Source organism: Poecilia mexicana, unplaced genomic scaffold (assembly GCF_051168715.1).
Source record: "Poecilia mexicana isolate PSO_F unplaced genomic scaffold, ASM5116871v1 scaffold_2, whole genome shotgun sequence".
In the NCBI taxonomy this organism is placed as follows: domain Eukaryota; kingdom Metazoa; phylum Chordata; class Actinopteri; order Cyprinodontiformes; family Poeciliidae; genus Poecilia; species Poecilia mexicana.
This window is the reverse complement of record NW_028263371.1, coordinates 21,296,210-21,322,399: the sequence shown is the minus strand read 5'-3', so window position 1 is coordinate 21,322,399 and position 26,190 is coordinate 21,296,210. Positions and strand designations below refer to the sequence as shown.

General features: G+C 39.9%; 1 protein-coding gene across 1 annotated transcript; it reads right to left on the bottom strand.

Annotated features, from left to right (window-relative positions):
• Window positions 1–24,761, bottom strand: LOC148160586 (uncharacterized). The gene is made up of 6 exons (XM_088003979.1): window positions 24,710–24,761; window positions 22,490–22,837; window positions 21,388–21,714; window positions 21,144–21,311; window positions 1,039–1,350; window positions 1–14 (listed from the first exon to the last, which is right to left on the bottom strand). Exons 1-6 carry the CDS (start codon window positions 24,759–24,761, stop codon window positions 1–3), a joined length of 1,221 nt encoding a protein of 406 aa, XP_087860105.1.
• Window positions 24,762–26,190: the final 1,429 nt, after the last annotated feature.

The following is a 26,190-nucleotide window of genomic DNA, read 5'->3' as shown; positions in this document are numbered from 1 at the left end:
CTAAGGGGACATCTCTGGACCACAGAAAATGATATAAGTCATCCTCCATAATCAATGTAGACACACTCCACCACGTTTACCGCATAAAAACATGCCTTTTCCCCCCAAAAAAGTAACTCGCGATTTTTCAAAAATGTCGTGGGATCTCGAGATAATAAGTCAGGATTTCTTTCCTTTTTTTTTTTTTCTCCATGTCCCCTTAGGGGCTCCGTATGATTTAATATCTTATTTTACAATAAAATTTAAAAAGTAATAAAGTTAAAAATATGTTCATAAATATGTTTATATTAGTGACGTGCAGTGAGATTCATAGCTGGTGAGATTCTGACTTCATCATAATCAGATTTACAAATATAGACCCCCTGCATGTTACTGTTTACATAACGAAATTTCACGCTCTGGACAGTAAAATGACTAGTTAGCTTTAACTCAGTGAAACTTGGAAATGCAGGTATTATTAAGTTAATGCTGTGCTTCACAGAAAAGGGAAAAACTGAAGTACAACTCCAAACCGCTTCTTTCACACTCTCTGTATCAGCCAAGGGATCATGAGGCATGAGAACTGCCTGCCTCACCTCGAATCGGTTCTCTGCCGTTTCTGATCGCTCCTCAGCACACAAAACACGTTACACACACAGTTGGTGACAAAAACAGTGTCGATTATATACATAAGGTCAATTATGGAAATTCAGGTCATATATTAAATGTTTTTTAGCCATTTTATTGGCGACGTACAGACAGGAGGAGCATGCTCCCATAATGGCAGCCAGTCTGTCACAGGACAACACAGAGACAAACAACCATGCACACACACACCTAGGGGCAATTTGGAGAGGCCAATTAACCTGACATGTTTTTGGACTGTGGGAGGAAACCGGAGTACCCGGAGAAAACCCACGCATGCACAGGGAGAACATGCAAACTCCATGCAGAAAGACCCTTGAAATCGAACCCAGAAGGCAACAGCTCTACCAATTGCGCCACTGTGCAGCCCCCACCAATCATCTGATTGGAAAAATGCAACATTTAACCACTGACCTTTGACCTGGAGATGAACCCGTTTTATCATCAGGACGACTTGTTTCCTGACTCTGCAGGTGTAGATCCCGCTGTCTTCAGCTGAGGGACGTTCAAGAGTCAGACTGAGGTCTCCAGTCTTCAGTGGGTCGTCATTCATCCTGGTTCTGTTGGTCAGGTTCTGTTTCTCAGGGTCATCAGAACCTTTCTGATACACATGGACCGTCCTGTTCTCTCCGTCCCTCCACTCCACTCTAGCACCTCCAGGCAGGTAGACTCTGGTTCTGCAGGGTAGCCGGACAGACTTCACCCCTGAATCCACCTCCACTGGAGCTGAGAGACAACAGAGGACAAGATGAGCTGGACAGATGGACGGATGGACGGACAGACAGATGGGCAGCAGCTGACGAGAGAGAAGTGGAGCAGATGATGAGCTGATATCGTCTCTATTGTTCCTCCTGGACCTCTATGGACCCATCAGCTCAGAGACCATGAAGGTTTTTCTAGTGGAAATGTTTCCTTGTAACTGAGACGTTCAAGTCAGAGAGAAAAATCCCATATCAGTGTTACATCTCCAAGGCAGTATGAGGGGATGTAGCTGTTCTGAAGGCAGGACTGAATTGTAGTAATCGTAGAATTGCCACTTGGGTGCGCAGATATTTTGTAAGCAATGTTTTGTTCAGATGTGAAATAATGTTCAGGAATCAGTGCAGATCAGCAGAAGTTGTGTTTGTAGGTAGTTCATGTGAAATTATGAAAGTGTGTGTCCATCAGACTGGTAAGAAACCATCTATTTGTGTTTAATAAGAATAATATGTATATTTTATGACTTTAGACATTTTCTGTTTGCTCATTTTGCCCAGAAGAAGTTGAGTTTTACCTTGAAATGGTGAATTCTTTTATGTTTAGTTGCTCTCTTTTACTTTATTTAACTTTATTAGTAACTAATAAAACATCCAAACATTGGATCCCACAATGGCCATGAAGGAGAATAAGAGTTACAGACCATTGCCGTCAATACCAGAGTTCACAAAGGATGATCCCAGGCAATCTGCCAGTTAAGAAGATTAATATTCTTCCAGCCAATGAAACATCCATCCATCCATTTTTTGTACACTCTTGTTCCTACTGAGGTCAGGAGGTGCTGGTGCCTCTCCAGCTGAGGCGGGGTCACCCTGGACAGGTCACCAGTCTGACGCAGAGCAACACAGAGAGAGACAGGACAAACAACCATGACACACACACTCACACCTCGGGAGAATGTAGAGAAATCAATTAACTTGACAGTCAAGTTTTTGGACTGTGGGAAGAAGCTAGAGTACCCGGAGATAACCCACCATACACAGGGAGAACATGCAACATGCAAACTCTGTGGCTGCCATCGGCAGCAGTTATACAGTTTGGTTTAATTTATGATTTTAAGTTGGTGTAGTGAAACCAATGTTTAATTTGTTGTTTTGTTTAGGCATATATTTTTAGTTACACGCCGCACTAGGTAGAGGGCGGCAGGCTTTATTGTTCTTAGTTGATGGAGAGGTTTGGTGAGGCACCAAGGCTCGTGTAGCTGGATTTCAAGAAGACGATCCACAGAGTTTCTGTATTAACCCTTTCAGGTTGAAGCAGCCAATGAGGTACACATTTTTGTATTTTAGTTTTGTTTGTAAATAGAATGTTTATTTTAAGACTTTGTGAGTTTGTTAGCCACGTGTTTAAAGGTGATGTAATGTATGTTTTTGTAAGTCAAGCCACTTTATTGTAAATGTTTTGCTGTGTAATAGTTGTCTATTCCCTATGTAAATGTCTTTCTTTCTGTAAAAAAATATTTTGTGTTTTGTACAGTTGCATAGTTATTAAATGCCAGTAACTATCAAGAGCACCTTGTGTCCGTTTTCTACCTGGATGGAGTTATAGTGAGAACTCAGTCTGCTCGACATGAGGTGAGGAGACGAGGAACTGTGCCTTCCAGCCACTGAGCAGTAAAGAAGATTCATCGCACGCTAGCATCATACAGATAAGATTGTCCTACACCAGAAACCGAAGCAGCAAGCGCTTTTAAGTTTACATTGATGTTCCAACAAGTGATACATTTAAAACAAGTAAAATGTTAGGAGGTGGATCAACTTTGTTCTTTAAGGAGCCTTTGTGAAACATGTAAGGGAAAACATCCAACGTGTTCACACGAAGATCGTGAAAGGGCAAATAGAAAAGAGAAAAGCAATGATGAGCATGGGGATAGTGTGAAATCCTCGGAAAATAAAAAATCTAAGGAAAAAAGCACCACCACCATATTGAACCCTCAAATGAAGCTACATCAAACAGAGTAGTGCAAGGCATGGACAACATGTACTCTTCTACAGTTGTTCCAGTGTGGTTATCTACGTCAAGTAACCCAGAGAATGAAATTCTTGTTTATGCTCTACTTGATAACCAAAGCTATTCGACTTTCATCATGCAAGATAAGGCAGACGTTCTGGAAACAAAAGGAGAACCTGTGAAGTTAAAACTCTCCTCACTTTCATCCAGAAATACAATCATCCCAAGTCAGAGATTAGTTGGACTGCAGGTGAGAGGTTTGTATTCATCAAAGAAGATTTCTCCACCTGTAACCTACTCAAGAGAGTTCATTCCTACAAATCTAAGTCACATTCCAACCCCAAAAACTGCGAGAGCATGGCCACATCTAGAGCATCTTTCAGAAGAGATTGCTCTACTGATTGAGTGTGATGTAGGACTGCTCATAGGTTACAACTATCCACAGGCTTTGTTACCCTGAGAAGTGGTGCTGGGTAAAGATAATGAACCATTTGCTCAAAAAACAGATCTTGGATGGAGCATAGTTGGTTGTATTAGCCTGTGTGTTGACTATGGTGATGCAATTGGAAGCAGCCATACGATCATCATGAAGTCTGTGAAACCTCAGACATCTAAAAATCTCACAAACAAAGTGAAATACATTTGCAGAACTCAAGTTAAAGAGTTAATTTCTCCACCAGATGTGTTGAGGATACTTGAGTCTGACTTCAGTGAGAGAAGAGTTAAAGATGCAAATTTATTTCAGCAATATTTGCGGTTCCTATCTATAATGGAAGGAATCAAAATTAAAGCAAATGGTCATTGTGAAATGCCACTTCCTTTCAAGAAATACTGACCAAATTCCCTGATACGATAAATGTGTGCAGTTCACAGACTCTAATGCTTGAAAAGGAGATTTGAAAGAGATAAACAATACCAAAAGGTACGGAGCCCTCCAGGGGACATGGGGATTTTTTTTCTTTTGCGTTCCCTTGCAATAATCTACTTATCAGTTCATGTGGTATAACTGAATACTGTAAGCCTTTCTTATGGTGGCCGCCGTACTTTCTGCTAAATTACAAGGTTACGTAAGGTTTCTCCATGAATGTTAATATCTTGTGAAATATCTGATGTTTTATATATTTTTCTTTAGGATAGAAAGGCACCACAAACCTATGATATAAACAGAAAGTTTCTGCAAGTAGGAAAGAAATAAAAATACATCCAAACTATTTGGACTATTTCTGAGTTATTATCGCGGGGTAATCAGTCATCTCTGTTGTGTTCATCTGTTGTTCTTTACACACATACATTAAACATCCAGTAATCTTGTCAAGCAAAACCCATATATCACAGCTCCTCAATCACTTCTATCAAAAGGTTCATCACCAGGGACGTGGGATGACCATGAACAAGCTCCAATCAAATGGCATCTGGATGTTGGGATTCAGAAGAAATGCTACATTACAAAGAATGGCAGATTTACAACTAGCTGCCCCCACTGGAGGAATGGATTCAGGAGCCTTTTATATGGTGCAGGTGGGCCTCATCAATGTCTGATTGGCTTGACAATCCTCTGCTGGTCCAATGGTGTAGCTGCTTTCCTGTAGCCTCCAGGCAGCCAATCAGGGAGATGTGCTCTCACAGCTGAACCTGGATAACAAGAAGGCAGCCTGCACAGCCTCAAGAGGCCAGGGGCCATAACAACATACATACCTGTGTGAAGTTATGGCGATCATAAATAGTAGGCCTTTAACAATTCATCTGCTCAATGATTCCACCTCTCCACTACCTCTTACACCAAATCATATCCTGACCATAAAGTCTTCAGTGGTTTTACCACCACTTGGTGAGTTTGTGAAAGAAGATCTTTATCTTCGCAAAAGATGGCGCAAGGTACAATACTTGGCCAATGAATTTTGGACCAGATGAAAAAGGGAATACCTGCTGAATCTTCAGCAAAGAAACAAATGGTACAAGACACAGAGAAATGCCAACATCAATGACATTGTGGTTCTGATGGACAATAGTCTACTCAGAAATGAGTGGAAACTGGGCAAGGTCACTAAAGTGTACCCTAGTGAAGATGGAGTCATAAGAAAACTCGAACTGTTGAGTGATGCGACACTTGATGACCAAGGAAAGAGTTAACAAGCCAGTGTATCTTGAGAGACCCATCAACAAAACAGTTTGTTAGCTTCGACAAGCTATTCAGCTTGTTGAAGCCAAGTAGCTCAGAACTGAGACATGACTTTCTATAACATATGTTAGACCACAGACGTGCTGTTTTATTTTTTGTACTCAGGTTTAGTAGGAAATCACCGGTGATTTGGTGGGAGCGTGGCTGCCATCGGCAGCAGTTGTACATTTTGGTTTAATTTATGATTTTAAGTTGGTGTAGATCAGTTAAAGTGAAAATATTTTATGTTTACTATAGGTTGTGCAAATGTGTCCGGAGTGCAACACGCCGCACTAGGTAGAGGGCAGCAGGCTTTATTTTTCTTAGTTGATGGAGAGGTTTGGTGAGGCACCAAGGCTCGTGTAGCTGGATTTCAAGAAGACAATTCACAGAGTTTCTGTATTAACCCTTTCAGGTTGAAGCGGCCAATGAGGTACACATTTTTGTATTTTAGTTTTGTTTGTAAATAGAATGTTTATTTTAAGACTTTGTGAGTTTGTTAGCCACGTGTTTAAAGGTGATGTAATGTATGTTTTTGTAAGTCAAGCCACTTTATTGTAAATGTTTTACTGTGGAAAAGTTGTTTATTCTCTATGTAAATGTTTTTCTTTCTGTAAAAATTTATTTTGTACAATTCTCACGGCATAGTTAAATGTCAGTAACTGTGTCCATTTTCTGCCTGGAGGGAGTTATAAACTCCATGCAGAAAGACCCCAGGCTGGGGTATCGAACCCCGAACCTTCTTGCTATAAGGAAACAAATATACCAACTGCGCCACTGTGCAGCCCACCGATGAAACAGAGAAGTTCAAATATCAGGTGCTATGAGACCACCTTAAATCTGAAGAAGCTTTTCTAACTGCTGACTCGTACAGTAATTCACCTGGCCTCTACTCACAAACGATTCACTCACTTAACCTTATGGCCAGCCTCACTGGCTCAGGTTTTAACAGGAAATTTACTTAGATTTATTTGCTGCATGTTTATGTCTGTTAAGGCTAAGATGGAATGGCACTGAAAGCAGCACTTTAAACCATTCAGACCACAAACACAACAGAGACACAATCAAAACCGTCAGATGACTGATTACCCCGTTATAATAACTCAGAAATAGTCCAAATAGTTTGAATGTATTTTTATTTCTTTCCTACTTACGGAAAGTTTCTGTTTATATCATAGGTTTGTTGTGCCTTTCTATACTAAAGAAAAAGATATAAAACATCAGATATTTCTCAACCAGATATTGTTAGTGTGTGAGGCTGAGAAGTTTCAGCTAGAAATAGTCGGTCTCACCTCAACGCATGGTTCTGGCTCTGGAACCAGTCTCCTTGAGAGCGGCTGGATATATTTCCACTCTGGAGTTGGTCATGATGTGAGGCACTGGGCAGGAGTGGGCATACATGTTGCCCCCTATCTTGGCGCCTGTACGTTGGGGTTTATCCTGGTGAAACAAGATGGTAGCCTCTCTCCACCTACGGGTGGGGGGACGGGTTCTGACTGTTTTCTGTGCTTATTGGTCAAACAACAGTTCGGATTACCCACCCTTCTTGGAGTCCTTAGAGGGGATACTGGAGAGTGCCCCTCCTGGGAACTTATTTGTTTTGCTGTGGGACTTAGAAGCTCACGTGAGCAAGGACAGTGAGACCTGGAGGGGCGAGGTTGGGAGGAACGCCCCCCCCAATCTGAACTCGAGTGGTGTTCTGTAGTTGGACTTCTGTGCTCGTCACAGATTGTCCATAACGGACACCATGTTCAGGCATAAGGGTGTCCATATGTGCACTTGGCACCAGGACACCCTAGGCCGCAGTTCAATGATCGATTTTGTCATCGTTTCATCGGAAATGCGGCCATATGTCTTGGACACTCAGGTGCAGAGAGGTGCGGAGCTGTCCACTGACCACTACCTGGTGGTGAGTTGGCTCCGGTGGTGGGGGAGGAAGCCGGTCAGACCTGGCAGGCCCAAACGTGTAGTGAGGGTCTGCTGGGAACGTCTAGCAGAGTCCCCTGTGAGACGGAGCTTTAACTCCCATCACCGGCAGAACTTCGAACACGTTCCGGGGGAGGTACTCCACACGCAGCTGATGGGTACCGACAGGCGAAGTGGCATGCGGCTTGGGTGCTCGCTGAAGGGCCGTGCAGAGACCATTAAAGGGGCAGGTGCTCAAAAATAAAAAAAAGGGCACATCTAACCGCATTCTAGGACAGAATATTAACAAAGCCTCTCAGCTTTCAGAGTTTAATAAACAATGATAAATTACAAAATTGTGAGATATACAATCAAAGCTAATTGATTGTATATCAATCAATTAGCTTTGATTGATTGATATATACACAGAGCATACAACAGAGTTGTATGCTCTGTGTTTACAGAGCATACAACTATGCATATGTAAGATATTAGTAATTTCTTTCTGCAGCTCTACTTTGTGATAGGAAAGTATTGCAACATTCAAACATGCAATTTAGCAAGATATGTAAATCAGATCTGGACCACCAGACATATTTTGTCTTTACAGAATTACGCTATTAAAAATATAAACAAGGGCCCAATGCAACCTTTTAGTGACTGTAATCTATGAAAAAGAGCTGCCTGTTTGCTACTGCAGTGGAGATGAAGATGGTCCATTCAGGAAAGCAGAGCTGCATCAAACTTTAACGTGGAACTGCAGAAAAACAAAAAAAGCAAAGATTGAATTGTTAATGCATGTCACCATGAAAAAAGCCTACTGAGTTTTGCTTAAAAAAACTTTTTAAAAATTAAAATCACACATTTTTGTCTCATGAAGTGATTTTTATTTTTTTTTTGCAAAACAAACTTATTTGCACATGTCAGAAATCTTTTCTTGCTATTCTAAGTTTTTGTTTGTGACTCCAGTTTTGATTGTGATTCTCACATGATATCGAACAAAATATTTCTGATGTGTGCAAATAAAAGTTTATGTTTGGTAAAAATGAGTTATTTAATTAAAAAAAAGTTATTTAAACATAACATTTAGTTTTTAAAAAAGAAATCATTACAATTCCAAAAGTTTTTATTACAATTTTATTTTACTTAACTGAGGTTAATGTATTTTTTATTGAATAACTGGGAAAAAATTAACTTCATACTCTGCGAACCAGACCCTAAACTTAAAGTCTGGATTGAGTTGTTTTCCTTGTTAAGAAAATAAATTTAAAATAAACTAGTTTTAAAACTTAACATGTCTTGATTCAAAGGCCCTAGTTATGGTTTTGAAATTAGTAATGTATTCTGACTTTTTGACCTTTAATTTACCTGTAGTTCCAGCAGATGGTTTGCTAGGATCGTTTGAACTGCCTTTTGTCTGTGTGGGAAAACAATACAGGAGAAGTTGTAGCTTTTCACACTCATCTGTAAAAAGCCGTAAACACGGCAGGAGTTTCTGGCTTGAGAGAGGGTCAGAGATAGCTCCTGGTTGGAGGAGCAAAGATACGCCTTATTTGAATAAATTAAAGATAAGAAGATAAAACTTTCTACACAGAAGTAACAAATCAGATTTGCTCTTGCAACTTCTCCAAAGACGTCTTTGATTTTTGTTTGTCGTTTCCATCTTTTGTCTTTTTCTCTCTCAGGTAAATTCATGTGTTGTTTGTGCTCTGAGGTTTCTGATGTTTTGTGATGTTTGTCTGGTGATAGTTTGCATCTGTCTTGAATAAATGCTGATTATTGTGACGCTGTTATCTCTGCGTGATCTCAGTCTTTGCGCACAGCATTTTTCTGAACCCGGGCATAAGAGAGGATTAACGAGTCAAAAGGTTTATAAAGTTCAAGAATTTTTCCTCTCTTAACATTTGGGGACTCGTCCGGTTCTGAACAAGTGCTGTGCGATTGGCGCTGGGACCGCAGTGGGCGACTTTGAGCTCCGTGTTGGCCCACGATACAGGTGCGTCTCCTGATGTGAGTTTGATTTCTCTTTGACGCGCTGGTTTGTGGCTTCGACCGGATCTTTGGTTTGATTGCAGAGAAACGATTGTGTGATTTTTCTTTTTTTGGATCTTAGCATATAGGACTTTTATTTTTACCACGGTGAGTGGTGCGTTATTGTAGGAACAGGCTTGTATCAGCCTGAGAGTCTGATCCACTCTAAAGGGACATGTTATTCGGATTTGGCCGAGTGTTGTTCGGATTTGGCACAGGTTGTACTGCTTCATTGTGTTTGGGGTTGAGGTTTGAAGAGTACGTTAAATTGAAGGGTCGGTCCCCCTTGAGTTCTGCACTCGACTCGGAAGGACTGGAACAATTTTGGGTGTGAAATCCACCTGTGACGACGAGCGTTACGAAGGGACAAGAGTGAGGCCCACACGTTTGTTATTTTATGACACCGGTGTCTGTAGGGATTTCTTTTGTGTGAATGAGTTTGCTGTTTTTGTGTCTTTGTGCGTCTCACTAACCTTTTTGTGTGTTTACTGTGAATTGTTTTTGATTGCGGCTGGATGTGAAGGTTTTTATTTTTCACTGTGGGGCGGAGGGAGCAGTATGCATCGCTACCCCTGCCGTTTTTGTGGTGAACTGGGACATTGGATCAAACAATGTCCCCATAAACTGCCAACACCTGCGGAAGAAGGTGTGTTGTTAAACTCACCAGCACCACAACCTCCGAATGCTGCTCGGATGGTGAATGAGAATATTTTATGAAATGTTATTAAATGTTTTTGCTGTATGTTATGTTGCTAAATTTATGTTAACACATGGCCTGTTGGAGCACATGGTTTCTGTGGACAGATTTCTTCTACAGATCTTGCAGTCTTTTGTTTCATAGTGGGAGACTGAGTGACCACTCCATTTGCATTTTGGGAGTGCTTCAGTTCTGTTAACACTGACATTTGCAGCTCACTCTTTCAAGGTTCTTGGATTTTGCTGTGAATTTCTTTTAGAATTGTGTTTTATGTTGAAATGAAAAGTACAAAATAACGGATTTACAGATGTTTCTACTTTCTCAGCGGGAGAAATGTGTGGCATCAGTTCCAGGTTGGAGCACTGGAATGATCTCATTGCTTTTTTATAATATTGTCACATTGACAATCACTTCAATTTCTAGGTTTCCTGACACAGGATGGAACACCCTCACTGATTGAACAAGGAAAGAAAACTGAGAAGATATGGCTGATGTTTTTCTGCTTGACAGTGTTTTCTACACCGTTAATGTAGGACATGTTGAAAAACTAATGAATGACTTTGTTTCTTGTAGGACGATCTTCGTGTGCAGTCCATTTTTTCATATTACATGACCACATGAACGGTTTTTGGGACTTTCCTACAGGGGGTCTAGTTAATGGGTGGCCATTTAATAACAGTGGGCTATTTGGAAATAAGGTTGTGTGTATAGAATGGAGTTTTTGAAATGGGTTCTCTCAAAACCAAAGCAATATTGGAACTATTGGATAATTATGTTTCTTTCAGCCAAGGTGTTATAATGATTATGTTTAAACTTTGAACGGGATAAATTTGGTTTCAAAATCTGGGGACAATCACATCTCTGGTTGTTTGGTCAGCTTGATCTGGGGTTACATCCTGCATCTTTCTTACAATGGGGTGTAAATGAGTCTGCTTGAGTGTGAATGAGAGTGAATGTATATGCAGATGGCCTTTGATGGGTTTTAGGAAGCGCTATGTAAATATGACGTCACTTTAGTGAGTAGCTGTGTGATATTTTTCTTATTTTAAACTATTTAGGGACAGTGAAGGTTTTGTTTCATAAATTTATTTACTACTGCTTTACGGACAATGTTAAAGGTGACGATTGCATATTTTGGTATCACAATCTGATTTGAAGCAGAGTCGTCTGCTTGTACCGTAGGATTAATGTACACAACAGAGGCAGCACAACTTCGGCCTTGGCTTGCAGCAGATAGAATTAGTGATTAAGAGACTGTCTCATCCACTTTGGTATTTTATTTTTTTACTAACACTTACTAACTGAATTAAATTGGTTTATATGTCACATGGGTAACTGATTGGACATGTTGAAATTTAGCACGATGGGGGAAAGTTCTTAGATTTTAGTTTTCCACCTCTAAATTGTTTTTCTTTTTGAAATAAGAAAAACACAGGGAGATGTTATAAAGATAAGATATTACTGATAGAACTTTGAGATTTGAAACATCCCAGTCTATTTTGAATACTAAATGGAAGATTTGGAGAAATGGATCTTACATCTTGCATCTTACAATATTTTACGTTTTCAGAAAATTATTATATATCAGTAACATAGATTCAAAATTGTTTTCAAAATGATAATTTTATTATATCAACAGGGGGAGAAGGAGAAATAGACCGTAAATCCTGGTTGATTTATAGATACGGTTAATTGTAAATTGTTTGACTTTTTCATTCAACAATAATGAACTATGGATTTCTTTAATGTTGAGTCATATTGCCTTTCTGTTTGACTAATCATCTAAAATTGAACAGCTTTAAACAACATCTATGTCATTTTTATTTCATTTAAAATTTTTGATGGATTTCTGCATCACTGCTGATTTTGATTATATGCAGTTGGGTGTAAATTGTGAATTTTGAGGAAAATTTTGGTTAAAACTGCTATGAAATTCAAATAAAATAGGAATAACTTCTGTAATTTTGCAATAGGACTTTGTCTTGAAGCGTGGGACAATGATAGTAGAACAATATGAAATTCATAATTATTTGACGAAGTGCAGTTCAGTCACAACTTTTATGAGTGTTAGTACTAGGACATTCTAGGTTTTGTTCTAATTTTTTAATGAGTTTGTAAGGTGATTTTAAAATTTGTAGTTATTTGGCACAAACAGAGTGAATGTCATCGAGGTATTGACGTCTACAGTAAGTGTCTTTATTTTTTTTAATTCTGGCACATCTAATGGTGTATTATTAACACATTTTTCTTTTGCAGTTCAGGATTTGGGGCAGTTGGACGTCTGTGCTGTAACAACAAATCTAGAGCCACACGGGAGGACGCATCACAAGATAAAATTCAATTTTATTTATAATAGTGAAAGTAACCAAATTGTGGCATACATAAGTTTTGATTTTTAATTTGTATTATTTTTTCTTTGGCAGTTCTCCTTCCTTCTGATTTGATGGCGATCTTGGGGAAAGGGTCTTTCAAGCTCAGAGATCATGGGATGACGTGAATTTGAAAGGATCTTCTTGATTACCGCATCAGGCCGTTGTTGTTGCTGCTGAACAAGGACATGACGATGCTGAACTGTGCCCATCTTCTGCTGGACTGCTGTATGAAAGCCAAAAGTTATTGAACGATTACTAAGGTCAGTGAAGATGAACTGTTGTCGCGTGGGGGCAAAGTGCTGCTCACAGGACCTGGCAACAGATGTCTGCTTTGAGTGTTGTTTTTCACACCTGGCTGAAAACAAAAGGGACTCAGGCGTTATCTGCGAGAGTCCTCTACGGCCGGGAATCAGCAGGGAGTCGGGACCACAAAGATCAAAGCCTTTTGTCCAAACCCAGATGGGGGTTTCAGAGGATGACTGATCTGCTGGTTTCTACGTCCTGCTCTGTTGACCACGAAAGGCTGACCAAAGTTCATCAAAGAAGGACTGTATCCAGATGTTTCTGCACTGCAGGAATGACTGCTACTCTGGACACCTTCTGATACAGCAGAAAAGAATTGGGGCATGGCAAGTCGCTCAGCAGTGGTCCTGTTGTGTGTTCTCATGTTTGATCCTGGATTCTCACCTCTGATCATGTGACCTGAGCGCCAAAGCCCACTCCTGGAGTTTCTTTCAGTCTGCAGGTTGGAGACGAAATGGATGCCAACAAAACTTGGTAGTTGTGAATAAGTTCTTTTTAAATTTTTGTAGTGTGTGATGCCATTTTTTCTCTCCTTAATTTAGTTATAGCACAGATGGGCCCTGTTGCCTTCATGTCCTGAACCCCTGCAGTGAAATGCTAAGTGTTGAGGACACCCCATCTCCTGGTGTCTGAGCAGTTGGAGGGTTGGTGTGAAGCAATTGTTACGACTCTGCATTTCTCAGAAATGTATTAACTTCCTCCATGATTCACTCTGTTTGTCTCACAAAATGTTAATGTGTTTTTCCCTTCCTGCTTGAAAAGAATGGGCAGGGGACTAACTATTACAATTACATAAGTTTTTCTTAATCATAGCTGAATTGCATTGTGGGCTCCGCTTCAACTGCAACGTAAGATGATCTAAATTTTATTTGCATAGGATCAGGCTACCATTCAGTGAAAAGTAAATTTAAATTTAAATGGAAGTTAAAATTAAGGTGTTAAAGTGGATTGATGAGTGTCTATAGAGCTTACTGAGCTACTGACACTAAGTTCTGTGTTGATTTCATAAATTTAATCAAATATTGAATTCTTTGATTGAGGTGTGCAGATTGTAACAGCATCTGGGACCCCATGTTTGAATTACATCCAACTGTGTTATATGATGCTAAAGTTAGCGGTGCTAGCAGATTTCATCTCAATGAGTTGTATGGGATTTTTATTGTATTCTATGACAGAATACAATAACAATGTTTCTATGACAGAACAAATGTTCTGTCATAGAAACAAGGGGAATGAATGGAATTGGTCTAATAAGCAAATTTTTACTTTGGAGCTCTCTTTACTTCTTGGCAAAAGAGGGTGTTAAAGTTAAATCAAAATACATTAAATGTTTTACGGTGTATTAGCAGCATTAAATATGAGCTAACGATTTGGATATGGAATAAGCAAAATCTATAAATTGAATACACTAAACTTGATATTACTTGTCAAATAATTTACATAAAACAGTGTTTCTTAAACCAGGAAATGTGATCGTTGGATTGTTGAATCTCTTTTCATACGATTTAAAATAAGTTGTTTAACTAAGACCTCCAGGAAGGTCTAAGCTAAATATTTACATCATTTAATAAACTTAGCTGTATGGAATTTCTCCCCAAAACTGAAAATGCATTGATAATTGATAAACAATATAAAACGGGTAATTAATTATCCAATTAAATATTTTATAAATAGCTTTTCAAAATAATAAATGGATTGAAGGTAAAAATGGTTGAAATTTTGGGATTTAAAGCTATGATTGGAATAAAATAAGTCATTTTTGATATTTAGTGACACGGTTAACTTTATTCTTGTAAAATAGGCTAATTATTCTTTAAGGTTTTAAAATAAGATTAATAAAATTAAACTGGTCTAAATTGGAGATTTAAAGTTAACAATTATGAAACTGCTTCTAAAATATGGTTAAGTTTTGGGTTCAGCACAATGGGAAACATTAACTTCTAGGCTTTATATAAAAAGAGGGTCAAAAGGATTGACAAAATGCAGCTCTAAAGGAGAAGCTTCTTAAAATGCTAAGTTTACTGAGTTATAATAGAAAAAGAAAATTACTGGAGGAGACTTAAAATAAGGAAATAAATGATAATAATTAGGAATAAAGTTTTAAAGAGAAATGAATAAAACTAAAAACTACCACAAAATCTCTTCCTTCCTGATAATAAAATAAAATAACTATTAAAATAAGATTTGATAACAAGAACAATATATGACTTAAAACAATAAAGAGTAATTAGAGTGTTAATAAATTAGTGTAAATAAAATATTAATTCAAATTGAAAGAATTACTTGTTTTATTTTAAAATACATTAAGGAGCTCTAGATAGGTGACAGACTCTGTTCTAGTATGCCGACCAGCGGATGACCTCATTGGATAACAAAGAACCAACCTGAGGATCTTCCCTGACCGGAGGACGACCTCACACCTAGATGTTCATCAGGATTTCTTTCATTCTACTCTGCTTTTGATGTCATCAAATTGGAAAAGAGGGAACGGCCTCTTTGTTAAACTCACCAAATTCTGGGCACAATAAATCCCAAAAGTTTTCATCTTTCATCTACGACGTGCCAACGAACTCATCTTACTTCAAGGAGCATCAAGGAACACAGACACACAAAATGAAGATGTGTGAAAAAAAAAAAAAAGAAAAATTGTACAAAACTATTTAACTGGAAGTTTATTGATAGTTTGTAAGTCTTTTATATGCAGTATATTGTACCTAACTTGCTCATTCATTTTATGGATAATTTTGGATAAATATTTGTGTAACATCCTATTTACATCAGGAATATGATTGACTTTTCTAAAACATCATTTAAGTTAAAGTTTTTGTTAAGCATTGATAAAATTATGCATTTTTAAATCATCGTTTTGGTAAGACATGACTATGGGCTAGATAATTTTGAACATTTATTTTAAGTTTTGAATCCTTTATATGATTTTGCTTTCTGATTTTATTTGCAATGAATATGCCAACAATTTAACAACAAATGTTATGTAGAAGGTTGCATGCAAAAAGAGGGGCGTAATTTATCAGCTATAATATGGTGTTTCTGAATCTAGGCTTATATTATTGCATAATATATTTTAAATTTATATTTTAGAGTGTAATCTCTATTAAGAGATTAAAAGAGGGAATTGTTAAGAAAATAAATTTCAAATAAGCTAGTTTTAAAACTTAACATGTCTTGATTCAAAGGCCCTAATTGTGGTTTTGAAATCAGTAATGTATTCTGACTTTTTGACCTTTATTTTACTTGTAGTTACAGCAGATGGTTTGCTAGGATCGTTTGAACTGCCTTTTGTCTGTGAGAAAACAATACAGTGGAAGTTGTAGCTTTTCACACGCATCTGTGAAAGGCCGTAAACACGGCAGGGGTTTCTGGCTTCAGATAGCAGGTCAGAGATAGCTCCTGGTTGGATGAGCAAAGATACGCCTTATTTGAATAAATTAAAGAAAAGAAGATAAAACTTTCTACACAGAAGTAACAGATTAGATTTGCTCTTGCAACTCTCAAAAGATGCCTTTGCTTTCCGTTTGTCGTTTCCATCTTTTGTCTTTTTCTCTCTCAGGTAAATTCATGTGTTGTTTGTGCTCTGAGGTTTCTGATGTGTTGTGATGTGTTTGTCTGGTGATAGGATGCATCTGTCTTGAATAAATGCTGATTATTGTGACGCTGTTATCTCTGCGTGATCTCAGTCTTTGCGCACAGCATTTTTCTGAACCCGGGAATAAGAGAGGATTTAACGAGTCAAAAGGTTTTAAAGTTTAAGAATTTTTCCTCTCTTAACATCCTCTTCATTAATGACACACTTTTATTACATTATATCTATTATGATGATTCAGGGTGAGTCATTTTTAATTCTAAATGAATATCCTTTTTGGTCTTTTATGTAAGTGCTATTCTCCTTCAAGATACATTTACTTAACGCCAGAATAAATGCCATGTACATTATGCAGCAAAGGATACATTATGCATTATGCATAATGGACATAATGGATATGTCCATTATGGAGATGATCGGTTTTGGACGGGCGATGTGGCCCTATTGCATAAGCATTACTGAAGAATGACTGCTGTCACTAACGATACAGTGAAGAAGCTTTTCAGTTATATTGCTTTGGTAGCAAAGTCGTTAGCTAGCAGCTAGCTAATAGCATAACAACAACATAATGCCTGTATGATAAAATACTGAGTCGATAGATGAGAACAGTTTTTCCTCACCTGACTGTCTCCTCCCCTCAGTAGTTCTTCAGATAGTTCTTCAGAGAAAAGCAGATGCAGAGGCCTGTCAGTGTCTGTTGTATTTCATTACCTCTCTGCTTAAAGCGCTGAAGCAGAAACGATACTACAACGTTTTCCGTCATCTGACAAGCAGCAAGTCTGCTCTACTTTATTCACCAAAAACGTTTTGTTTTTAATTCACCAAAAACTGATCTGTAAACTGTAACGTTCGCTATGCTGAGCTCCAGTTAGCCGCCTTATGTCACTGCGAGAGGGGCAATTGTGTCGTGCGTCACGGGCAAAAGGTAAAAGGTCACAAGGTGACCAGAGGGCTTACAATAAAATAACCTAACAAAAAAACTAATAATTTTAGTACATGTTATTAAGTGTCAGAAGAGCGTCCCCAAACTTCGGCCCGCGGGCCGAATCCGGCCCGGCTCCACATTTGGTCCGGCCCCCTGAACAATACCAGAGGGCATTCAGATTTTTTTTCATTTACCGTATTTTCCGGACTGTAAGCCGTTTATATGTGAATTTTTCTTCAACCACCAGGGGGATCTTTAGCAGGAAGTGAATTATTTGAAGTCTCGGTTATTTGCGTGCCAACGTTGAGCCCACAAGCAGCAAAACGAGTAAGAAACAGATCAGATGTCTTTGGAAAGTTTCTTTGCAAAGGGGAAAAGGCCCAGAGAAGAGACAGGAGGATGGATTTATCCCGGACCGGTAGGAGGTTCCCACATTAAGCCGCTCTGTGTAACATGTGGCGACCGGCTGCTAATGAGGCAATGAAGCTTCAAGCTGCTTCACCACGTAGAGACCAAGCAGGCTGTGGAAATAAGCAACACTTCGGGTGTTATTGTCTCTCGTCACTCCCTGATGGGACCGTCTCGTTGCAGAGAAACAAGCTCAGGGCTCCCGTTAGTCATTATCGTGAGTTAAAATTTTCACGAAAGTAACATGTTCGTTTTTGTGGCGCTTTGTTATTTTGAAGGGATATGTAAATGTTATCATAGCGACCAGAGTCAGAGAGCGTTTGGGCAGCGGTCGAGAGGAGATGAGTAGAGCTTGTGAGTCTTAAGTTTGGTTTAGACGGCAAGATTTAAGGATTGTCGGCCGATTCTCCAAACCTCTGTGATCACAGAGCTGATAAAAGTACAACAGGTTGGATCAGTTCGTGGTCAGCCACACGGCAGGAGCCGATTCCAGTCACGAACATCCTGATTCCAGAGGATAATCCAGTAAAACCCCCAACATATCATACGGGAATTTAGAATAATCAAACACGGATGACGATGTAGAAGCAATAGTGATAGTTTGTGGAGTCATTTTAAGAGATAAAAGAAACAAAAAGAAAAAGCGGTGGATAATAGACAGCAGGAGCAGCCTATTATCTCTATTAATAGAGATAATATCTATTATCTCTATTATCTCTATTAACTGATCTCTATTATTAGTCTATTATTATGCTGCACTATGATTTGGAGGTGACTATATGTTTTTTCATAGTTAACATTTTTAACTGAATAAACATAAACATATATAATAACAACCTTTACATATAATAAACATTTCCACATATCATCTCTGATATCTATCTGACTCTCAGTTCCACGATATGTCAACTGTGTGGGATCCCCCTCTGTTCTGACGTCACCGCGCTTTCTGATTGGCTACCTGTCACATTCAGCAGGTTGTATTCTCGTTCCCAGTCAGGGAAAACCCCACAGGCTGCGATAAAAAGGCCAAGACAACCCAAATTGGGTATTTTCAGGATTTAGTGGGAACACCAACATGCAGAAGCCTCATCTGACGGTTCACAAGCTTTTTCTTTTTCAACCCTAATAAATGTGATATTCAATTGACCTGTTATGACTCAAATTTTGGGTGTCCGCCCCCCTCCGCTGCTGCTGCATTGTTGTGGAAAACCTGGAGCAGCAGAGATATATATGGCTTATATGTTTATGTTTACTGAAAAATACGGACTATAATCCTCCTGGATTTTTTCTGTGAAGAACCCAGAGAATGTTATTTGATTGTGCTTTCTGAAAAACAACATATTTTTACATTTAGGCACTCCTAAATGTAAAAATATGCAATTGTCACACTTTTTCTGGTACAAACTGACTCCGACCCCCAACCAGAGAAGGGAAAAGTTATCTGGCCCTCACAGGAAAAAGTTTGGGGACCCCTGGCTTAGAAAATAATAATAAAAAAAATGACCAAAAGGGCACTTGGGGGCAAGGAGCAAAAGGGGCAGGTGCTCAAGCACCCCCAATCCCCCCTCTGCACGTGCCTGTTTCGCTGATGCAAAAACCCGGGCGTGGGAGGAGTTTGGAGAGGCCATGGAGAAAGACTTCGAGGCGATTCTTGTCAACCATCCGGCGTCTCAGGAGGGTGAAGCAGTGCAGCACCAACACTGTTTATAGTGGGGATGGTGTGCTGCTGACCTCAACACTGGACGTTGTGGGCTGGTGGGCGGAATACTTCGAAGACTTCCTCAATCCCACCAACATGCCTTCCATTGAGGAAGCTGATCCTGGGGACTCTGGGTTGGGCTCTCCAATCTTTGGGGACGAGGTAGCTGAGGTAGTCAAAAAGCTCCTCAGTGGCAGGGCCCCGGGGGTGGATGAGATCCGCCCGGAGTTTGTTAAGGCTCTGGATGTTGTAGGGTTGTGTTGGCTCATGCGACTCTGCAATATCGCATGGGCATCGGGGGCAGTTCCTCTGGATTGGCAGACTGGGGTGGTGGTCCCCCTGTTCAAAAAGGGGGACCGGAGGGTGTGCTCCAATTACAGGGGGGTCACACTCTTAAGCCTCCCTGGTAAGGTCTATTCAGGGGTCCTGGAGAGGAGGGTCCGTCAGATAGTCGAACCTCGGATTCAGGAAGAGCAGTGTGGTTTTCGTCCTGGTCGTGGAACACTGGACCAGCTCTACACCCTCAGCAGGGTCCTGGAGGGGGCATGGGAGTTCGCCCAACCAGTCTACATGTGTTTTGTGGACTTGGAGAAGGCGTTCGACCGTGTCAGGACAGAGTCTGGTCCGCATTGCCGGCAGTAAGTCGGGCTCGTTTCCGGTGAGAGTTGGACTCCGCCAAGGCTCCCCTTTGTCACCGATTCTGTTCATTACTTTCATGGAGATAATTTCTAGATGCAGCCGAGGTGTTGTGGGGATCCGTTTTGGTGGCCTTAGGATTGCATCTCTGCTTTTTGCAGATGATGTGGTCCTGTTGGCTTCATAAGATCGTGATCTGCAGCTCTCGCTGGAGCAGTTGGCGGCCGAGTGTGAAGCAGCCGGCAAATCCGAGGCCATGGTCTTGATCCGGAAAAGGGAAGAGTACCTTCTCCGGGTCAGGGGAGTCGTCCTGCCTCAAGTGGAGGAGTTTAAGTATCTGGGGATCTTGTTCACTAGTGGGGGAAGAAGGGAGCGGGAGATAGACAGGCGGACTGGGGCAGCGTCTGCCGTGAAGCGGGCGCTGTACCAATCCGTCGTGGTGAAGAGAGAGCTGAGTGAAAAAGTGAAGCTCTCGATTTACCGGTCAATCTCCCTTCTGAAGCTGCTACCCGCATGACCTGACCCCTGATAAGCAAAAGAAGGTAGATGGATGGATGGATGGATGGATGGATGGATGGATGGATGGATGGATGGATGGATGGATGGATGGATGGATGGATGGATGGATGGATGGATGGATGGATGGATGGATGGATGGATGGATGGATGGATGGATGGATGTTTAACCAGCAGAGCAGCTTATACTTCCTGCCTGATGAAACATTCTGAATGTTAAAATATTTTCTTCATAAAATTGAATCTGGTCGATGTAGGAATAAAACCTGTTGCTAAATATTCTGAGGATTAATCTGGTGAGCTAAAGCTGCTCCAGAGAGGGTCAGAGGTCAGACTGTGTTGCTCTCAGTCTGCTCTCATGTGGATCCTCCTTCCTGGTTCTGGTCGTCCAGCTTTCAGTTTGTAGTTCAGTCGTCTGGAGTCCAACAGTCACCAAGAACCAGAGATCAGAAAAGATCCAGAGAGCAGAGCGATGATGCTGCTCTCTGGAGCAGCATCATCAGATCAAATGCAACTTCGCTGCATTTGATCTGAACTGATGACAAGATGAACCGTTGACCTCTGACTCCTAGAACAGATGACATGATCTCTAACAGCATTCTGGGTCCAAAACATTCAGACTCACCTGGCAGGAAATAATCTTTAAAATGATATAAAAGACCCGCAGAGACGATGAGAACCAGAACCAGCAGAACCAGCAGAACTATGGCCCAGGATGGAAATGGTTCTGTCGAAAAACAGAGAAAGATTGACCTCAATCTGACCTTTGACCTTCATCAGCAGCTCTGACCTGATGCTCTAACCTTTCTCTACATATTTCAGAACCACAGTGTGTCTCAGGACGTCCTGGTCTCTGTAGACGGTGCAGACGTAGCGTCCATCGTCTTCGTCTCTGGGGTTCCTCAGGGTCAGGCTGACGTCTCCGGTCCTCAGGAAATGTTTGTTCATTTCTGTTCGGTCTCGGTAAAATCTGTCCTGGTTTCTTTGGTTGCTGCTTGAGTGAACAATCATAAATTCTGGTTCTGACCGGGTCCACTCCACTGATGTCCCCTCAGGAAGGTTGGCTGATGTTCTGCAGGGCAGGACAACAGAATCTGACCCTTCAGTGACCTCGACCTCCTGCTGATGAACTGAGAGGAAATAAAGAACAAAATGAGCAGAAACAGTTTGGATCAATATTCTGGATTGATGTCATTCAGTTTGTCTTTAATGATCAACATGAAATCAGAAACTTTGATCCATCAGTGGTTCATCAGAGGGTTTGATCTATACGTAGCAGATCTACAAAACCTGTTGGTTCTGTCGAGGCTGAATATGAGAAACACAACACTAATTATTGTTATTGATATTATATATGGAGAATTATTATTCCTGGAGATTCATCCTGTAAATGTTCAGTTTATACAGCTGGTCAATGATCATCATAAAATACATAACAATCTAAAAAGTTAAAAAAAGGTAATGTTTTATAATCTTAATAAATATAAAGTCTTTTTAAGAAATCACAAAATGATGCTGAATATTTTTCTAATTCAAGTTCTATTTTATTTTTGTCTATTTACATGAATGTGTTTCACTATAGCTGCTAAAGCTGCTGTCATTACAGAGCCGACTGTTTTACTGTTAATAAAAGACTAAAATAGTGACTGAGTTCAATTATGGAGACTTAAGGAAATATGAAATATTAGTGAAAGCATCTCCATTTTGTTATGAATTAACAGCAGTTTTATGGGAAATAAATCTGTTTCCATAGTAACTCAGTGATTGTATTAATAATAATACAATCACTTCTATTATTTTGGACCTGGTCTCCATGGTTACAGAAAAAAAATTATTCATTTTCTCATTTCAATAAATTAATTCATAGCACAGAACTTTAAAATATGAACTGCTTGTTTATCTGACCTTTGACCTTCAGATGAATCTGTTTAAGGTTCAGTTCTTCTCTTCCATCAGAGATGCTGCAGCTGTAGTTTCCTCCATCATCCTGCTCAGGTTTCCTCAGAGTCAGGCTGAAGTTTCCAGTATCCAGAGCGTCAGGATTCATGGAGGTCCGTCCTCTGAAATGCTGGTTCTGGTTTTTAAGATCGTCACCGTTTTCTCTCCGTAGGTGGACGGAGTTAGGACTGAGATCACCGCGAGTCCAGATGAGTAACGGGTCTTCAGGTGGAATACTAGAGTCAATGCAGGGCAGCAGGACAGACTCCGCCCCCTCATTAACCTCCACCACTCCACCCAGAGCATGCTGGGAAACTGAGGACACAAGATGAGGGTTTAGTGTAGAAATAAGGATCAATTAGTGATGAAAGATTTCAGTCTGTCTGCTAAACAGCTCAGATATACTGAACTCTTATTGGGCAGCAATGATCTCTGTTCGTGTAACATTTAACTCACATTAACCAATATGTCATAAAAACTGATAAAAGTTCAATAAAATAATTGTTTAAAAAAACTGAAGGATTGAAACAGTAGAAACTCTAAAAACCATGAATGTGTTTTTCTAAGTCTTTTTGGCAGCCAATTGCATTAGAGCTTCAGATAACCTCAGCCAGTTAGTCAGATCAGTTGTCCAGTTCTAACAGTATTTGGGTTAATAATATTTTGTTTTTATAAAATATTATTTAAAAAACAACATGAGCTTTTCCAGCCTGTTGCTTTGACTAATAAGGTTAATTTCTCATTGGTTCATTAAGCGATCATATGTTTCTTGATAATGCTCACTTCCCTGTTTTAAAAAAATATATATATATTTTGTATGTGTATTTTTTAGGAGTTGTATGAAAGAAACAGTGATCAGAAACACTGATGGATACAGAAATACAGGCTGTGGGGAGACCGGCTGAAACATTCAAAGAGTTGCAGACGAGTCAGCTGTGGGAAATGACAGTCAATGAGGATGAGGCTTTGTATAACAGAATGTTCTTTAGAATATCTTTCAGCCTTTTTTATAATTATTATTTTTTTAAATTCTGTTTTTGTGATTAGTAACCCAAACCCACAGGTGACCCATGAGAGGGAAACACAACACATCTCAGCAGAAATAAGGAGAGATTAACTTAAACACGAGGACTTAGAACCAAACACTCACCAGATTTACATGAACACTGCAGGGACCAAACAATCCTCACCAAATAATTTTTTAGAACTGCCAAAGTTAGGGGTGCTTCTCCCCCCCAATTTTGTGCATCAGACTGTTGGTGTGGACAGAGATGAGGACACTCTATGGAGTTAATTTGTTTCACAATTATTTAATCCCCCCCCAAAAAATAACGTCAAACAAAAAAAGTAGTATTCAATCAAAAAAAATTAAATAATAATGTCAAACAAAAAATATCTTAAAATCTTTATCATAATTTTTTTTACGAAACAAAAAATTGTTTTAATATTTTTTTTTAATTGAAGTCACTATTTTGTTTGAAACTATTTTTTTGGTTGAAACCTTTTTTTTTTTTTTTTTTTTTTTTGAAGCTGTTTTTTGGTTGAACTCAACTTTATTTGCTGTGGGGAAAGTTACATTAACATTCTGGGCGGGGCTTAAGTACGAGCAATGAAAGACGTGTTCCGATTGGTTAGCGCTGACTAAAGCGGATGACTCCCTGAGATCTCAGAACTCCGTCCCGAACTGCAGGGCTTCGGTGACGGGACACAGAATGTGAATGGTAAGTAATCTTCACAAAATTACACCGTTTAGCAGCTTCTAAAGTGTCCACCCTGTTTCAAAGAAGAAATCTTACACAACTTATGACGACAGTCACATATTTTGTCTGCCGTGATCCCCGGTAGCATATTGTGCTAGCTAATGTTAGCACTAGGTAAAGTTCATAAACTAGGCTTGTGTAATATTCGCCTGTCTTTATGTTGAATTCGTTAACCAGCGCACCTCTGTCGAGTGGCATTAAGCGTGGAAAATACTAAATATATCTGGAGGAAATATGTGTTAAAAACTGTTGTGTAATCCTCCGTGCGTGTGCGTGTGTGTGTGCGTGTGTGTGTGTGTGTGTGTGTGTGTGTGTATTAAATAGCATTGAAGCTAAAATGGGAAAACAGCGGATCGTTGCACCAATGTTATCAGGTCCACGTTAATCTGCACCACACATCAAGTGACTGTGCAGATTATTTACCAACCAAGCACATAATCTGTGCTGTCGATGAGAGGTGGCAAGGTAACTCTATACATTTTCTTCCAGATGTAAAATGTAAAACTAAGCTGGTAGGTCACAGGCCGAAGGAGGATATTCACATAATTTCTGTGTTTTTATTATTTGGTGTATGTGTGTCTTGTACTTAGATTTATTCCGAATTACATGTAATAAGCCTTTTGCTGTGTTATGATATTAAATTAAATTGGCAGGGTTAGTGTATTATAAGCCTGGCGGCCGCCATGCTTTACTAGCCCCGCCGCCAGGCTAAGCGTTGCTTGTTTACGTTTCTAGGGAAATTAAAAGAAAACAAACAAACAAAAAATCTTTTTTTCTTTTTTGTTTTTTAAAGCCAGGCTGCTCTTTTGCTCTTAGCATTTCACTAGCAAAGCAGATTTATTCTTAAAGGGTAGGTTTATAATAAATAGGTTTATAGTTTATGCATTTAAACCCGACAGCGCTCAGACCAATCACACAGCTTTGTGTCGCGCTGCCGCTGCTTTACCTCAGCGGGATCGCTCACTAAAACTGGACTCAGGCTGACCTGTATGGATATTTACATAAACCTACTGTGAGGAATTATGGTCCATTGGAGAACTCTAGGTAAGAGTTTAAAACCCTCCGCGTTAGCTCTGGTTGCACATCTCAATGTGAACCGCAGGAATAACTTGTAGCGAATTCAGAGGCGCATTGTGGAGTGGTGAGAATGATTTATCTTTGTGAACGAAAAATTATATGCGGCGTTTACATCTCAACACGCAGCCCAGCGTGTGGCTCTGTGTCTGTCTTCCCTGTAAAGTTTATGTCTCTGGTCCCGGTTGGCCGGAGAGTTTGTGGACAACGAGCAGCGCTAACCTGATCATGCAGGTTCAACCTGGTGAGGAGCTTTAACGCTCTCCTCGGAGTCACGCATCACGCTGATTTTATATCATATTATTATTATTTTTAGTATTACTTTTCCAGTTACATGATGCATCAAACCATATCAAATGCGTTGTCTACTTGGAGTTAATACGCGCAGCCGAATGGAAATCTGAGAAACTCGTGATCGTCTGACACGGTCGAGTCCCATAAACTCGACCAACCAAAATAGTTTCTGTGACGCTTATTAAAAACTCGACAGACAAGAAATGGAAGAGCTGCTGAAGCCACATTAGCAGCATTGAATTAAATCTCCAGTTTGTTGCGCATCTCTGCGCAGTGCGCAGATTACCTCATCATGCAGGGCCGGTCCAAGGCTGTATGAGGCATAGACATAATATAAGGATAGACGCCTCATGGACCGCTCTCGCCTATTGTCGCAGACGAGATTTAGGGCGGCCATCTTGGAGCGGTACTCCACTCCAGTCAGCGTTATGTGTTTAGCAGCACAATGACGTATCAGCGGATTTAATCGATCATAACACACGTTTTTGTTACTGTAAACCATATTCAAACATCTATCAAAGCAACATTTATAAACAATTG

What these genes read in the sequence shown, in the direction of transcription:
- LOC148160586 (XM_088003979.1), bottom strand. Translation starts at nt 24,761, where the DNA reads ATGTATAGAGTTACCTTGCCACCTCTCATCGACAGCACAGATTATGTG. An exon ending in GATTCATCTGAAGGTCAAAG is followed by an intron (nt 21,715 to 22,489) that starts GTCAGATAAACA and finishes ATTTCCTCTCAG; the next exon opens with TTCATCAGCAGGAGGTCGAG. An exon ending in TCTGAAATATGTAGAGAAAG is followed by an intron (nt 21,312 to 21,387) that starts GTTAGAGCATCA and finishes GTTTTTCGACAG; the next exon opens with AACCATTTCCATCCTGGGCC.